This window comes from Musca autumnalis, unplaced genomic scaffold (genome assembly GCF_047663935.1).
Source record: "Musca autumnalis isolate F117 unplaced genomic scaffold, ASM4766393v1 scaffold_2, whole genome shotgun sequence".
Classification (NCBI taxonomy): domain Eukaryota; kingdom Metazoa; phylum Arthropoda; class Insecta; order Diptera; family Muscidae; genus Musca; species Musca autumnalis.
Genome location: NW_027411755.1, coordinates 17935797 through 17953622, shown reverse-complemented (window position 1 = coordinate 17953622; position 17826 = coordinate 17935797). Strand labels below are relative to the sequence as shown.

The following is a 17826-nucleotide window of genomic DNA, read 5'->3' as shown; positions in this document are numbered from 1 at the left end:
TCCTGCCTGCCTGTTCGGGTCTGGTCTATCGTTATTGTGATGGATAACAATCGAGACATTGATTGCTTCAATGAAATGGTAAAGTGCCAAATAAGGCGCTTGAAGAAAAGAATAATAACAACGATTAAAATAATTACATGTGAATGATGTTGATGTGCAAGCACATGGGGCTGTGGCAGTATCTGCCTGACAGATACTTGGACGACGATGAAGAACGAACGAACGTAAAGAAATAAATAGTAATAAATGTCCTGTCGCAATAATGGTAAAAGGAATAATGAGATCTTTTGTGTAATGTGATTTGAGACGTTTTTAAGCGAATTTTCTGTTTTTTTAATTGAAAGAGATAAAGCGAAAAAGTAGGGTAAAGGCAATGGTAGGAGGAGAGGATTGTGGGAGCTGATAGTAGAATGATTCAAGAAGAAAATGTGTGGGCGCCAAGAGGAGGAATGGACCGACCATACATAAGTCTGTAAAAATTTAAATAATGTTCCAACTTATTTTCTTGATGCCTCTGATTTTGAATTGTTGGACATAGAGCTGCGTTCTGCTGTGCGCGGGTCCAACAAAAAGTAAAGATAGGTGAAGGACTATTGTTGCTAAATATCACACATTAGGGTATTTTTAATTTTTATTTGTTACTTAAACAACATCAATTTGCAAAATGTTGTATGTTTTTGCTATAGGAACTGCTTTAATATCACAAATTAGGCTGTTTATGAGGCATTCGGCTAACACCAAAGAATAGTAGGGTGCTTATGAGTCAGCCGGCAAAACTGAAAAATATATGCTTATTCTAGGATGGAGGGTCTGTGTCTTAAAACAGCAACCATTTGTGAAAATGGTGTATGTTTTTGCTATAGGAACTGTTTTTGTGGCCAATGGTAGTATGTTTATAAGACTATCGCCAAACCCCAAAGAACAGTAGGGTGTTTTTGAGGCATCAGGTAAAACCAAAGAAAAGTAGGGTGTTTATGAGTCACCCGACAAAGCAAAAAAAATCTTTTTATTGAATAATGGAGAGTCTGTGTTTTTGCTACTAAAACTGCATCAATTTGCCCTAATTGTGAATATTTTTCTTTCTTCTTTTCAACAGTAGGGTGTTTATGAGGCATCAGATAAAAAATGTAGGTTGTTTATGAGTCAACCGACAAAAAAGGAAACAAAAATCTTTTGGTACGGGAATGGATGACCTGTATCTACAGCAATTTGGCAAAATGGTGAATGCTTTAGCTATAGGAATTGTTTTAATACCCAACAGTAGGGTGTTTATGAGGTATCTGACAAAAACCAAAAATATTTGTATTCAAGAATGAAGGGTCTTTGTATTTGCTTTGGTAATATGGTTGTTGTTTTTTGCTATAGGAACTGTTTTTATTTCCAAACAGTAGGGTGGTTATGAGGCTTTCGACAAAATCCAACGAATAGTAGTATGCTTATGAGGCATCCGCCAAAAACGGAAATAAAAATTTGTTTATTCAACAATATAGGTTCCGTGTCAATTTGTTAAATGGTGTATGTTTTTGCTGTTAGAATTGCTTTAATTTGAAACAGTAGGGCGTTTATGAGGCCACCGAAAAAACCAAACAATATTAGGGCGATTTTCAGTCAGCTGGGAAACACGAAAAACCCATTTATTCAAGAATGTAGGGTCTATATCTTAAAACAGCAACCATTTGTGAAAATGGTGAATGTTTTTGCTATAGGAACTGTTTTTATGCCCAACGGTAGGGTGTTAATAAGACAACCGATAAACCCCAAAGAACAATAAGGTGTTTCTCAGGCATAAGAAAAAAAAAAACAAAAAAAGTAGGTTGTTTATGAGTCATCGACAAAATAAAAAACTTTTTATTTAATAATGGAGAGTCTATGTTTTTGTTACTAAAACTGCATCGATACGCTTCTTATTTCCAACAGTAGGGTGTTTATGGAGCTTACACCAAAACCAAAGAATAGCAGGGTGTTTATCAGTAATCCGACTAAAAAAGAAAAAAATCTGCTTATTTAATAATGCGGGCTCCGTATCTTTGCTGCTAGAACTGTGCTATAGGAACTGTTTTAATTTCCAGCAGTAGGGTGTTTATGACGAATCCGACAAAACCACCAAAATTAGGTTGTTTATGAGTCATCTGAAAAAAAAGATACAATAATTGATGGTCTGTGTCTTTGCTACTAAAACAGCAACCATTTGCCAAAATGGTGTATGTTTTTGATATACGACCTGTTTTTATTTCGAACAGTAGGTTGGTTATGAGGAATCCGACAAAAAGTCAAATAACAGCCTATATAACTTGTTTCAATATTTTTTAAGATATTTTTTAATTGAAGAATATGAAAAAGTGTGTTAAGTGAGTGAATAAAGGCAAGGGAATGGGGAATATATTGTGGGGATAAGTAAAAGATCATTTAGAATAATGAAAGATAGCAACGAGTAGATGGAATCAGGAGTTTTTATCCCGTGTTAGTGAAACAGACTCGGTATAGGTCTATAAAAAAGTCTTGTAAATATTCGCACTATTTTTCTTATTGCCGTATAACGTTGATCTTGAATTGTTGGACCTAGAGCTTTATGCAGGGGTGCACGGATCATCATGTCCATGTTTATTTTCCTTTTTATGTAAATTTGAAAATAATTTTTTTCCACTTACCTTGTTGGGTTTTCACTTGTACCGGTGTGGACATAGGACCAGCTCCCATCGAGGTATAAGCCTGAACACGCACCGTATAGATGGCGTGCGGTGTCAGATCGGAAATTGTGGTTAATTCACTATTATCAACCATTTGGGAATTCCAGGAGGCTTCAGGTTGATTGGGGTTTGTGGTATAGTAAACTTTGTAGCCCTGTAAAGATAAGATAGGCAACATTTAAATAAACAAATTCAAATTAAAAACAATAAAAATTTAAGAGTATTTAAATGATAAATTCCTAGAAAAAATATAATAAAAATATAAATAACATTTAACATCCTATTTTTATTTTAATAATTGTTTTTTCAATCACATATTATAACATTTCCCAGATTTACTAAAAATTAGCAATATTAGCAATTTATTTACACAAATTATTAAATTTCCCAGATTTGCTAAAAATTAGCAATATTTTCTTAACAAACCACATTTGTTTGTAAAACATTTGCTTCCTTCTTTCTCTCTTCCTTTTTCGGCATAAATTATTTCCACACACACAGTTTTATTTTTTGCTACAACAACATTTTATTTTCCATTGCATTATTGAATAATTCATAAATTTAGTAAAATGTTTTAAAACTTGGATCTTGGTATGTGGTGGGGTTTTTTTCTGTACTATTTTTGTTTATTCAATATTGGCCATGCATTATTTATGAAATTAAATGCTTGCATTTACAATTTCAATGTCTAGAAATGCATTTTGCTCTATGTACAGGCGGGCTAGTGCGGTGGGCAGATTTCGCTGCTGAGTAAGTGGAACCTGTATTACGGATAGCTTTCGAAGGCTGCGAGTGTGGACTGTAAATAAAGAATGGATTGTGGAAGAGAACAGTGGTTCGCTGACACTAGAGATGCCCTACAATAGTGAATTGTAGTTCAAATAATTTCTCGGATAGAAAAATTGTTTATTCAAATGTTGAACAGGAAATTAAAATGAGAAACAACCAGAGACAATTTTAAGTACTTATGGTTTATTAGGACGGGTTCTGTGTGTGCTCACCGTGGACGGTTAAACAAGAAGAAGGTAAAAATTGAGCTTACACCCAACAAGAAAATTCATAATTACAATATTTTGTTTCAATTCATTACATTTCGGTTACTTAACGTAAATAATTTCAGTATTCGTTAAGGATTTTAAATACTTAGAATAGTTGAGTCGATAAAACAGTTTAAAAGGCAAATTCAAAGATATAAGTATAAACTAGTTTAGACATGCCGCCGGGTCCAACGATGCTTATTTTGGTGTAGAACAAAGAACCGACGCAATTGCCCGTATGGCCTCAGAAAGAATTTGTGGATCCAGAACACCTTCATTCGGTTGTCTATTGTTGTTTTGGTTGTCATTCCGATTACCAGTTCGCTGTTGACGGTTTTGTCTGGACGTTGTTGGTGATGACCCTCTTATCTCTGGATACACTTGGTGTAATAAGGTATGATGCGGTCTGCCACATCGCCGGCACATATTTGTTGATCGGCAGTCTCGGAAGCGGTGGCTTCTCGCCAAACAGTTCACACAAAATGCTTCCTTTAAAACAAGAAGATTCCTTTGCCTTGGGGTCATATCGAGAAACTTTGGACATGTTTTGAGGGAGTGAAAACGATTGCAGAGCTTGCATTTGTAAATGTCAGGTTGACGCTGTGGTATAGATCTGCAAATGTATTAGATTAATTAGTAGGAAAAGCATGTGTAAGAGAGTGTAGAATGTAGCTATAAGTTGTGACACATATTACTTATTAGGAATTTTCATCATTGCTGGAATTAGGGAGTGGTAGATAGCATAACTTAACAATTGGTCGATTTATGATCCCTGTTGCAACTTTTACATCGGCTACTCGCACGCTTCCATCGGACCCGACGTACGTTTTAACAATTCTGCCCAGATTCCATTCATGGGGAGGGAACATGTCGTCTATAACAATAACCAAATCGTCTACCTTTAAATTGTGAGATTTAGTTTTCCATTTGTAACGTTTTTGGAGGGATTTAAGGTAATCTTCTTTCCATCGAACTATAAAGTTTTGATGGAGAGCTTTCAGTTTAGACCAACGATTAATGAGAGATATGTTTTGGGATGGAATTTCAGGGAATGCCATTATTGGAGAGCCTCTTAAGAAATGTCCGGGTGTCAATGCAGTCATATCTGTAGGATCTTCGGATATTGCGGAAATAGGGCGAGAGTTTAAAATACCTTCAATTCGAGCGAGTAATGTGCTGAACTCTTCAAAAGTTAATTTCTGGGCGCCACAGATCTTTTTAAAATGAGTTTTAAAACTCTTGACGGCAGCTTCCCATAAACCGCCCATATGGGGTGCATGTGGGGGAATAAATTTCCATTCAAACCCGTGAGCTGCATATTTATGAGAAACTTGAGCGGATGCTGTTTTAAGAAACGTGGAAAATTCCTTAAGGAGCGCTCTACTTGCTCCCAAGAAATTACGTCCATTGTCTGACATTACCCGACAGGGGAGTCCCCGTCTACCAATGAATCGAGTAAATGCTGATTCGAATGCTGCTGAGGACAAACTTGAGCACGGCTCGAGATGTATTGCCTTTGTAGAGAAGCAGACGAATACACTTACGTATCCCTTAATTATTGGGCTGTTGCGAAGTGACGAACTTTTTAATTCAATTGGGCCGGCAAAATCTACCCCAGTAATAGAAAAGGGAGGTGACAAAGAACACCTTTCAGTAGGTAATGGAGCCATGATTTGGGTGCTGAATTTTTGTTTATACAAAATACAAGTTTTACACTTGTGAATTATACTTTTTACTCTGGGCTTCAAGCGGGAAATGTAAAACTCGGTTTGGGTAAATCTACACATGAGATTACACTCTGCGTGACCCAAGAAATTATGTAAGTGTACAAGATAGAGGTGACACAGACGAGAATTACCCGGGAGTATGATTGGGTGACGTTCTTTGTATGGAAGATTTGAATTAGAGAGTCTTCCGTTTATTCGCATAATATTGTCGGAATCTAAAAATGGGTTTAAAGTGCACAATTTACTTTTGTTCGAGATGGGTTTCGAGTTTAATAAAGACTCATAGTCTTGTTGATAATAAGTTTTCTGGGCAAGAGTGAGTAGGCGTGATTTAATGAATTGAATTTCAGTAAATGTCAAATCTGTTGTTTCAAATCTGGGAGAGTTTTGGACTTTTTTGAGAGAGTTGTAGAATCGGAATACGTATGAGAGAACTCGTAAAGCTCGATTGTAATCAGAAAATCGTACCAATATATCGTCTTCATGAGCTAATGTGTGAAGTGTTTCAATCTTACGTGTTTCAATGGGAACCACTAAAGGGTTTTTCTTGGGCCAAAGAGATTTTGATTTGGTTAACCAGGAAGGTCCAGACCACCATAATGAGTTAATAGCAAGATCTTGAGTGTTAGAACCTCGGGTGCCTAAATCGGCAGGGTTGTCATAAGTGGAAACGTATTTCCATGTAGCCGTGGGAACTAATTCCATAATTTGAGATGAACGGTTTGCTACATAAGTTTCCCAAGACATGGGTGGTTTTGAGAGCCAACCAAGAACAATTGAAGAGTCAGACCACAACGTTATTGAGGAAACATTAAACTTGAACGTATTCGTAACATAATTAGTTAACTTGGCTAGAAGAAGTGCTCCATTGAGCTCTAATTTTGGTAGGGAGACAACTTTTAGGGGTGCTACTTTGCTCTTGGCAGTAAGAAGGTTAGAAAATATTTCGGAAGTGGTTGTTTGAGATCGAATGTATACACATGCACAATATGCCGATTTTGATGCATCACAAAAACCGTGTATCTCTATGTTGTTTGAGGGCATATATTGGATCCACCTGGGAATTTTTATGGTTTCGATGTGAGCTATATCAGAAAGAAAATTGTTCCATTCTTGTAAAGAGTCAATGTTAATTTGTTCATCCCAATTCAAGCCTTGCAACCACAGTTGTTGCATCAATATTTTTGCTTTTATAATTATGGGAGTTATCCAACCTGCTGGGTCAAATAACTTTGCTACAGTTGAGAGAACTTTGCGTTTAGTCACCGCTAAATGGGTTTCCATGGGAAGTAGGGAGTAAGAAAAATGATCTTCTAGGGCATTCCATTTTATACCCAGAGTTTTTGTTGAACTTTGTTCGGGAAATTTCAAGAGATTTAAGTCATATACATCCTCCGGAGGTAAATGCGAGAGTAATTGTGTGTTATTAGCTATAAACTTTTTGAGTGGGAATCCAGCGGATTTGAGTACGTATATCAATTGTTTTTGAGAGTTGATGGTTTCATTCATAGAAAATCCACCTGTGAGTATGTCGTCAACATAGGTCTCACTGCGTAATATGTTAGCAACATTAGGGAACATGTTTTCATTATCATTTGCGAGTTGCAAGAGAGTCCTTATGGCTAAAAATGGGGCACAATTCACACCAAAGGTTACAGTATTTAGTTCATAGTCTTTTATAGGGCTTTTTGGGTCTTTTTGGAATAATATCCTTTGGTATTTTCTATCATCGGGATGTATCTTGATTTGTCGATACATTTTTTGTATGTCTCCACAGTACACGTATTTGTATTTTCTCCAATTTAGAATTGTTGATATGAGATCTGTTTGGAGTGTGGGACCTGTGTGAAGTACATCATTTAGAGAGTAACCAGACTTTGACTTTCGAGATGCATTGAAGACTACCCTTACTTTTGTCGACTTGTGCTCAGGGCGCACAACGGCGTGATGTGGGAGGTAAAACGAATAGTATATACCTTGATCAGATATCTCTTGGGATGACGTTTCCGTCATATGATTGAGAGTAAGATATTCTTGTAAGACTGCATTGTACTCATGTTGGAGGTTTGGGTCTTTAGCTAATGTCTTTTCTAGTCGAGTATATTGACCAAGAGAGAGGAATCGAGAGGACCCTAAGAATAAATTTTTGGGAAAATCTTCTTTAAAAGGGAGTCGTACAACATATCGACCATCAGAATCACGAGTTGTTGTCGCTGTATACCATTCTTCGCAATATTTGTCTGAGGGAGAAAAGCGGGGGATTGTTGGGACTTCTTCTGTTTCCCAAAACTTACGTAGAATATTGCTAAGGTTTTTGTCTTCCGATGGGACAACATTTGTAGAGAAAGAATATATGTTTTTAACAGCCATAGGCCCACTTAGAACCCATCCAAAAATGGTGTTATAGGCTGACGTTGTACCGCAAATATTTTTCTTAATTCCATCTAAATTGATGAATCTTTCAGAGTCGTTACCTAGTATTAAGTCAATATTTGAGGACTTGTTGAAATTGGGATCTGCTAAGTCAATTTCTTGTAGATCTATTGAGCTTGGTTTTTCAAATGATATTGATGGTAGCTTTTTGGTAACTTTGGGAAGAATTATTGCGCTCACAGGGACAATACGAGATTGTATCTCTTAGAGTAAAGGACAAGGTCGCATTCCTTGTCAGCTCTTTGAGTTATACCACCTATGCCACCAATTTCGTAAGAAGCTTTTCTATAGGGAATTCTGAGCATGTTTCTCACTTTCTCAGAAAGAAAAGTTCTCTGAGAACCGGAGTCAAGCAGTGCTCTGACTGTGTAAAGCTCTTTATTATGTTCGATTTGAACTAAGGCAGTTCTAAGCAGAATAGTTTCGTTATTGTGAGATACATTGGCATGGATTTGGGATTGAGCTTTTTTAGATGTGGTGGGAGCAGAGAAGTCTTCCTCTTCGGTTCTGTTATTAGAGTTTAAAGACCTTGGACTGAGAGACTGTTTACCGTTTTCCACTTGATGTTCCAGAGGTTTGTCTAAATGCAAGAGTGTATGATGACGCTTTCTACAACGAAGGCAACTGCTCTTGCTTTTGCATTTGCTTTTAAAGTGGGTGCTAGATAAACAGTTGTTGCACATTTTATGTTTGAAAACAAAATCAATGCGCTCTTGAATGGAAAAATTGCGAAATTCTTCACATAATCGTATGCTGTGTTCATTGCCACATAATGAACACGAGGAATTGAGCTTTTCTTGAGATGTGAATGTCAGAGTTTTGTGAGGAGTTTTAGCGGAGGACAATGAAGGGTAAGTGTGACGCTCTTTTGTTGACTTTATACTTGAGATACTCTCAACCACTTCAATTCGATTTAACAAGAACTCGTTTAATTGGGACCAACTGGGGAGATCCCGATGAGATTTTAATGATTGTTCCCACTGAGAGATAGTATCTTCGGGAAGTTTAGTGGATATTAAATATATCAAGATGGGATCCCAACTGTCAACTTTTACATCAAGGGATTTCAACGTGCAGAGACAATCATTAACGGTGGAGTGGATTTTTTGCAAGGATGAACTATTTTCCGAGTTTTCAACATTAATATTGAATAATATTTTTAGTTGCTTGTCAACAAGCACTCTCTTATTGTCGAATCTGGTCTTAAGCGCATTCCATGCCATGTCAAAATTTTCATCACACAGAGTATATCTTTTTACTATAGCTCCTGCGCTACCCTTGGTTTTATTGCGCAAGTAGTATAGCTTTTGTGCTTGGGTGAGCTTTGGGTGGGTTATATAGACTGCCGTGAACATGTCACGAAAAGATGGCCAGTCTTCGTAACTACCTGTAAACACCTCTGTGTCGCATGGTGGGACTTTAATGAATATATTAGAGTTGTCAGAAGCCTGAGTATTGAGAGAGTTGTTGGGAGTTAACTTTTGCATCTGATTAGATTCAGCAATTCTCAAAATATCGGAAATTTGGGATCGAGTTTCATAATAAGCCTCTGAGCACACATTAAAATTAACTTTAGCATTTTCTTTAAAGTCTTTCATGTTAGCAGACTCGGGAGATACCATTAGAGTTTCATACTCTACTTGTAACCTTTTGTATCTAGTTTCTAAATCCTCTAACTTTATTCTCAAGACTGAATCGGTTTGGTCTGTAACATCTGTTTTCTCAAACGAAGTACAGAAATTTATTACATGATCACAATAAAAAATGAATTTATCATGAATGGGAGAGGGTTTATTCGTAGGTTTTTCCCTTTCTGTAACGTTTTGATCTGTGGGATCAATCATTTTTACTTAGTTTGCTCGAGATAGAAAAGTTGTGTGTGGAAGAGAAAATTTGTTTATTCGAGAGAAATTGAGGACTTGGTAAATCTGAGTATGCTGTTACCACAAACAAAATTTCCCAAATAGGAGACTGGTTGAAATAAAATTTAGGAAAATGTGTGTACGTACTCGTGAAAGAAAACTCTGTTGGGCTGCAAATCCTCAGATAAATTGCATCCCCTAATAACCGAATTATATGGATATAAAGGAATGAAAACAATACCTTTGATTGTACAACTTTTGAGATTAATTGTAAACCTTTTATAAATGTTGAGGATAAAAATGGCTATAGGCGCTTCGGCGAAGCGTGTAGCTATTGGTTTTTTATAAACCTTGTATCATTAATAAAGACAATAAAAATAAACCATGAGTGAAAGCACTTTGAACAAGTTTTCAATTTCAGGCTTTTTGCTAAATGGTGTGCTTAGTAAATTGAGAAAAATGACGTAGGCACTATTCCTATAGTGTATAAATTACGGTTAATAGTAACCCTTGTATAATTGTAGGCGCTGTAAACGTGTAAAGCTCCTGTATGCAATGTAACTATTTGAAATTTAAATGTTGATCATCGCGAAAAAAAAACTCAAGTAAATTAAATTACCAGTTCTAAAATGTCATGCGAATATATAAGTTTGTATGTATTACAAACGATGTGTACCAGGAATTAATTGGTTTGTTGTTTGCAAAATTTATACGCAATATTTTGTAAGGAGTAAAGACGGTTTTCGCTTCTTGTGAATTGTGCTCAATAGCCAATTCTTTGCTTCGAGAAAGTAAATATCCGGATTCAAACAAATTTATGACAGGAAATAACTTTTTTAAATAGCTTTCTAATCAAACAATCAACAAAATTGAATTACTTTTCTCTTTGTTTATCACTGTTTACTATTTTGTTAGTGGAGAGCCTCATTGTTTATTTTGTTTGTTTAGAATAATGCGAGACAGATAGGCGGTAAAATTGTCATCAGACTCAAAGTATAATGATCTCACAAACTTGCAGTTTCTTCCTTAATGTTCAGACGATTTTTCAGTTGGTTAATAACGACTTGTGAATAAACGATAGCTTCAAACAGCACTATAGTGAAGCCTATTTTCTTTTCATGAGTTGCGTTTCTCTGCTGCTGTTATTATTGTGTACAATAATTAGAGAGAGTGCGAGAAAACCCAAAATGTTCAAAAGTCAAAATATTTGATTTTTACCTTTTTAACTTGCAATTTTAATTATTTCAACACTTTCAGAACAGGCAGATTTATCTAATGCAAAGTGGGTACTTTAAAAATGGAGCACAAAGTTATTGCACTTTGTCACTTTTTGATATTTCACTCACAGAGTTGAGTGTTTACTTCTGTTTCTTTTATGTTGACTAAAGAAATATAGAGAGAAAACAAACTATCAAGAAGTTTTTTTCACAATTCAAAAGCTAACAGCACAATTAATGATTTCATATTTTGTCATTACATTTAGGCAATTTTCCAATATGACGATCACAAATTCATTTGTGTTTAGTAATCAACGAATACGACAAATTTATTTGCAATAGCTTGGGATTACAGCTTATTTTTTGGGGGGACACAAGCGATGTCTGTACGTTCTGTTTTCCCACAGCAAAAATTGTATCGAAAATTGCTTTTAATATTCGGAAAGTATAACTTTTGAAACAAACATAAACAATTTACCTTATTGTTTTCTCTGTTCTGCGACTTACAGGCATTATTTTATTTTTCGCGAACCGAATCTTTCGTTTGGACACTGTGTTTAAAATAATGTAAATAAACAGATGATTGATTGTCAAAACTTCTTTGACTTTTTCCTTTCTTCGAATATTTGAGTGACTGTTAGAAAAAGCTTTCTCTCTTATTACTGTTTAGGTTTGCTCAGAGAAGGATTGTCTGTTGATTACAGATGGTATAACACTTATAACAGATTTTGGTTTTGATCACACTGCTATTAGCACAATTATTTTATAAAAGTATGGCTTATTAAGAAACACCAAGAAACGACCACAAAGTAGTGTTATACACCAACGAATGAGAAATGATGATTGAATGATGAATAAGTGTGGAAGGAGAATTGTGAATTGCCACTGTAACAGCTAGTTGGGATTTTGACACTTTTTTATTCTTTTGTGCATAAATTCATTTTCTATTTTTTTTGTTGCACAAAACTTAGAACATGGGCAAAATTTGTAACGGAGTTTCAGATTGAATTTGTTATTGTACACCAAAATTTTCGTGTTGCCAATTCCCCACTTTTATCAACTTTGTTTTCCAGAGAATAAAATATGTATAATAAGTACAACAAGCATGCAATCGTATAATTTTTTTACTTCTTTTGGCGCACAAAAAATAGACAAAATTTGTAGCAACGTTTTCGATAGACTTCGTTATTGTATAGCACTTTTTTGTGTCGCTAATTTGTTAATCTTTATGATATTTGTTTCATACGATTTTTCCGTTTTCCTTTCACACAAAATATTGGAAAAAGGTGTGGTTATTTGTGCTTGTTTTTAGCTTGAGAATTCTCGGACAGACGGGCATTTAACATGTATTTATACATGAATACACAGACTTTTGTAATTTTGGTGTACCACTATGTTTTGTGGGTTTACAATATTTTTGGTGGTTTCCGAAGTACAAGGAAAGTACCTCTTTTAAAGATCACTCAGTGCTTATCTTGTTTCCAAAAAAATAATGTTGAACACAATCAAATAAACGTGTTTACAAAAATCACTTGATAACCGGTCTCTTTCGTCTTTTCGATCTAAGTGTCAACGCAGAACTGTTCTATGTTATGTTATCTAATTATGCGTTACCTTCTTCCTTGGGAGTTTTCTCTTCGTTGACTAGAGCTTTCTCTCCTCGTGTTGACCATTGTTTCGTAAAGGGCTGTTTTTAAGTAAGGCTTGATAGGACCATGTACAGGCGGGCTAGTGCGGTGGGCAGATTTCGCTGCTGAGTAAGTGGAACCTGTATTACGGATAGCTTTCGAAGGCTGCGAGTGTGGACTGTAAATAAAGAATGGATTGTGGAAGAGAACAGTGGTTCGCTGACACTAGAGATGCCCTACAATAGTGAATTGTAGTTCAAATAATTTCTCGGATAGAAAAATTGTTTATTCAAATGTTGAACAGGAAATTAAAATGAGAAACAACCAGAGACAATTTTAAGTACTTATGGTTTATTAGGACGGGTTCTGTGTGTGCTCACCGTGGACGGTTAAACAAGAAGAAGGTAAAAATTGAGCTTACACCCAACAAGAAAATTCATAATTACAATATTTTGTTTCAATTCATTACATTTCGGTTACTTAACGTAAATAATTCAGTATTCGTTAAGGATTTTAAATACTTAGAATAGTTGAGTCGATAAAACAGTTTAAAAGGCAAATTCAAAGATATAAGTATAAACTAGTTTAGACACTATTTGTGGCAACAGGCAATGAATGTTCAAATTAGTTATTTCAAAAATATAATTTCAGTGATTGTTTTTCCATAATGCACAACAACAGTAAAGGCTTGATTTTTGATAATATAATTAAATTAAAGTTCGTCATGAAAATATTTAAAAGCATTTATAGAAATGAAAATCTATGTATAAACCAGATAATTGTCCTTTGAAGGATTTTTGCTGTTATGTAAACTATTGCAGTCATATGACATAAAGTTAATTTGTTGACTAATGGAAAGTAGTTGTCATTTATTTAATTATTATTCAGTTTAGTGGGATTCAAATAGAATATAAATACAAATATATACGCAATTAAATTTAACCAATTTAAAATTACTAAATTCAGGGCATTTTAACTTTAAAACACAAAAAATAACCTACGGTTTACGTTTGTCTTGAGACAACGCCATCTATATCTAAGAACAATATCTTGAATTAGCTTAGAGTGGTGAGTGGCTTTGCTAATTCCACTTTCCCAGTAGATGTCGTCAACGTCCTATACAATTCTAATTTTGCTTCCTCAGCTTCTGTAAAAAGGAGATAAGTATTTAACTTTCGATTTATGTTTGTCTGCATGCAACGCGTTTTAGTTAGCTTGAGTGTTGAGCGACTTTGCTAATTCCAATTTCCCAGTAGATATCGGCAACGTCTTATAAAATTCGAATTTTGTGTCTTTGACTTCTGAGAAAACAGATAAAAATGAAACTTTCAATTTTCAGTTGTCGTCAGACACCGCCACCTACATCTAAGAATAATATCTTAAATTAGTAAGAGTGGTGAGTGACTTTGCTAATTCAAATTTTCCAGTAAATGTCGTCAACGTCCTATTAGGACGATTGAAAAACCTATAAATTTGTGTAAAATGGAAATAAGAGATAAAATGTAATTGTCGTTATACGCTGGCCTTCATATAACGCCATCTAAATCTGAGAACAATCTCTTAAATTAACTTGAAGTTGTGATCGACTTTGCTAATTCCACTTCCCAGTAGATGTCGTCAACGTCCTTTACAATTCTAATTTTGTGTCCTTAACATCTGAAAACGGAGATGAAAATATAACTTTCGATTTATGTTTGTCTTCAGACACCACCCTCTATAGCTTAGGACAATATCTTAAATTAGCCTAGAGTTGTGAGTGACTTTGCTAATTCAAATTTTCCAGTAGATGTCGTCAACGTCCTACTACGGTGTATATGATGGATTGCGCTTTAAGATCCAAATTGTGGGCTCATAGCTTCTGAAAAAAGAGATAAATATACATATAACCTTCGATTTATGCTTGTCTTCAACCACCGCCATTTACATCAAAGAAACATATTTTAAATTAGCTTAGAGTGGTGAAAGACTTTGCTGATTCCAATTTCCCAGTAGATGTCGTCAACGTCTTATAAAAATTCTAATTTTGTGTCCTTAACATCTGACAAAAGAGATCAAAATGCAACTTTCGATTTATGTGTGTCTTCACCGCCATCTACATCTGAGAACAGTATCTTAAAATAAGCTTAGAGTACTGAGTGACTTTGCTAATTCATCTACAACTAGGAACCAAACTTTAATTTGAACAAATTCTGACCACAGCTAACGCCACCTACATCTCAGAACAATATCCTAAAATAGCTTAAACTGGTGAGCGGCTTTGCTAATCCCAGTTACCCAGTAGATGTCGCGATCGTCCTTGGTAGATATATAAAGACACTTACTTCATCGATTTCAATTATTAAAAAAATACTATCAAAATTTGAACTGTTTCTAAACGCAATAATTCCGTTTCTTCCTTCGATGACCTCACAGTACTAAACTACCAACCTATACATCAAAGAAAAATATTTTAAATTAGCTTAGAGTGGTAAATGACTTTGCTAATTCCAACTTCCCAGTAGATGTCGTCAACGTCCTATAAAATTCTAATTTTGTGACCTTAACATCTGACAAAAGAGATTAAAATTCAACTTTCGATTTATGTGTGTCTACACCGCCATCTACATCTGAGAACAGTATCTCAAAGTAGCTTAGAGTGGTGAGTGACTTTGTTAATTTAAATTTTCCAGTAGATGTCGCCAACTTCCTATTAGGATGGATCGATTTAAACTAGTTTTAAAAATCCTTTCATTTGCGTAAAATGGAAATGCGACTCTTGCTGTGATTGGGCACAATTCTTCGATACATATCATCCACATCCATAATGGATTTCTCATCAGTCCCCTAAAAATCCATACAAAATAGAAATACTTGAAATCCTTAAAAAATTCTCAAAGGGTGGGCCAATAACCAACTGTAATACGCTTTAGACTATTGTCTTTTTTTATTTTTATACATTTCTAATCCGAATAGAATTGGACTATCAATCAATATCTTCAAACGTTAAGCTTTTCCTAAATATGTGTCTTCCCAAAGTATACCCTAATAAATCCGTAACAAACTAAAAGTTTTCAATTTAAGCTGCTACAAAATGCATTTTATTCTTTTTTAAAATTGTATGTTTATTATAAAATCAACCTATTAAAAGGTAATTTGCAGGTAATGCACACTACAAAGCAATGCTACTAACTTTCTTGGCATTTCGATTGCCCGTACTCGGAGCGATAGAGGAGAGAGCAAAAGACTCATATGTATACCTACTTATATTGGCATAAAATCTTCTTAGAGCATTAAGATGAATGTTCTTATAGCATGGCTTATGTTTATAACATGCCAAAGCACATCCATTTTCATATACATACATGGATGCATGCTTCTTGCACTAAGTACATGAGCATTAAATTAAGCTACTATATTTACGCTCATTAAATCACCTTTAGCATACTTAAGTTTGCATTGGTGTACTTAAAAATGTAAACACACGTAAATATATAAATACATATGTATGTGTACACACTCTGTTTATACAATCTAATATATATTAGATGTTCGTTCTTATAAATGTGTGTGAGTGCGTGTTTGCAGTTTGCATGTGCAACACTTAAGCAAATCAAAGTTTTCCTATTTTCCACTAATAAAGTAACTAATACACATACGTAAGAGGTTTCCCCAGAGAAATATTTGGTTTCAAATAAGAAAAATCGAAAAACGTTATCTGAGTATCAGCTAAGAATCGAAGGTAAGTTTGAAAAGGCAGCATCGGCGCCAGTATCTATGAGGTACACGTACTTCCATTCTAAACTATTTCTTAAGCAGTCATATGAGTATATTGTCTTAATTCAGATACCGTCATCTAGATCTGGGAACCACACTTTCATTTGAACAAAGTATGACCACAGCTACCGCCACCTACATCTCAGAAAAATACCCTAAACAGCTTAGACTGGTGAGCGGCTTTGCTTATTCAAGTTACCCAGTAGATGTCGCGATTGTCCTTTGTAGATATATAAAGACTTTTACTTCATCGAGTTCATTTATTTTAAAAACATACTATCAAAATTTGAACTGTTTTTAAACGCTATAATTCCTTTTCTTCCTTTGATGGACACACAGTACTAAACTACCAACCTTTGGTAAAAATTCAGATATTTGTTGGTCGAAAGTACACCAAAAATTCTAATATAAAAATGTGTCTTGCGAGCTGTTATGACACAAGGGGTACATTGAAAAATTAGGAATCGACCGAAGTCCCACATATTCAACCATTATGCTACGTTTCACGGGCGGTTGAGTCCGATAATCAGTCCATTAGAATGTTATTTTAGTTGCTGGACTAAAACTAGCTATAAAATGACCCTCGCCTTAATAAGATAAAACAAAAAATAAAAATGAATTCAGACACCGACATTTACATATAAGAACAACACTTTAATTTGAATGATATTAAATTTCAGACAACGCCACCTACATATCAGAACAAGGCATTTACATAGCTGAGATTGGTGAGAGGCTTTGCTAACTTCAGTTTCACAGTAGATGTCGTCATTTTTTTTCTTATGACTTCAGTATCCTATTCGAATATATTGAAATATTTTCCGTATTTTCGCGGCGATGTTCATTGGGTTACTCCTTTTTTTTGCTTCAATATTTTTCATATTAGTTTCTAGTTAATTTTTGAAAAATATGTATGTACTTAAGGAGCGTTATTAATGGAATTCAAACATAAAATTTATAACAAACATAATATTACTTTAAATTAGATTTTACCCAAATTCTTGAAATATATTAAGTTTTTTTTACAAGACTTACACAGTCATGGAAATGGTAAGTTAGTACGTAAGAGTTGATATGTAAAATTGTTAAAGATTTTGAAATTTCCACAAGCTAAATGTCGACCGAATTAGTCCCTCAAAATCCATAAATATTCGACGAGATGATGAGATGAAAAGGCGCGGTATTCCAGAGTGCGAAGCAACAAATTGAGAGAAATGGAGATCGTTTCTTAGTTCGGCCTATGGAACAAATGTTCTGTAATGGGCCAGCTAAGTAAATAAGTTATTTAACGTGGATTTTTAAAGAATATATTTTTTAACACGTAATTTTTTTTTAATTTTTGGATTTTGTAAAGAATTTCCAAAACGTGTATTTTTGAAAAAAAATATTTTTATCTCAAACGTGGATTTCCTAAAAACTTTTTTCTTCAAACGTGGATTTCTTTAAAACTTTTTTCCTCAAAAAAAAAAAAAATCTCAAACG

General features: G+C 34.7%; 2 protein-coding genes across 6 annotated transcripts in view; both read right to left on the bottom strand.

Annotated features, from left to right (window-relative positions):
* Positions 1-17826, bottom strand: part of Lar (tyrosine-protein phosphatase Lar) — a 992349-nt gene that overhangs the window by 94317 nt on the left and 880206 nt on the right. For all 5 annotated transcript variants that reach the window (XM_073967222.1, XM_073967225.1, XM_073967224.1 and 2 more), the window contains one exon: positions 2649-2841. In XM_073967222.1, coding sequence (XP_073823323.1) covers positions 2649-2841 — 193 coding nt within the window. The remainder of the gene's footprint in view (positions 1-2648; positions 2842-17826) is intronic.
* Positions 3856-11517, bottom strand: LOC141393771 (uncharacterized). Its single transcript, XM_073967228.1, has 2 exons — positions 11442-11517; positions 3856-4337 (listed from the first exon to the last, which is right to left on the bottom strand). Exons 1-2 carry the CDS (start codon positions 11474-11476, stop codon positions 3923-3925), a joined length of 450 nt encoding a protein of 149 aa, XP_073823329.1. The 5' UTR covers positions 11477-11517; the 3' UTR covers positions 3856-3922.

What these genes read in the sequence shown, in the direction of transcription:
- LOC141393771 (XM_073967228.1), bottom strand. Translation starts at nt 11,476, where the DNA reads ATGCCTGTAAGTCGCAGAACAGAGAAAACAATAAG. An exon ending in AGAACAGAGAAAACAATAAG is followed by an intron (nt 4,338 to 11,441) that starts GTAAATTGTTTA and finishes ATACATTTGCAG; the next exon opens with ATCTATACCACAGCGTCAAC.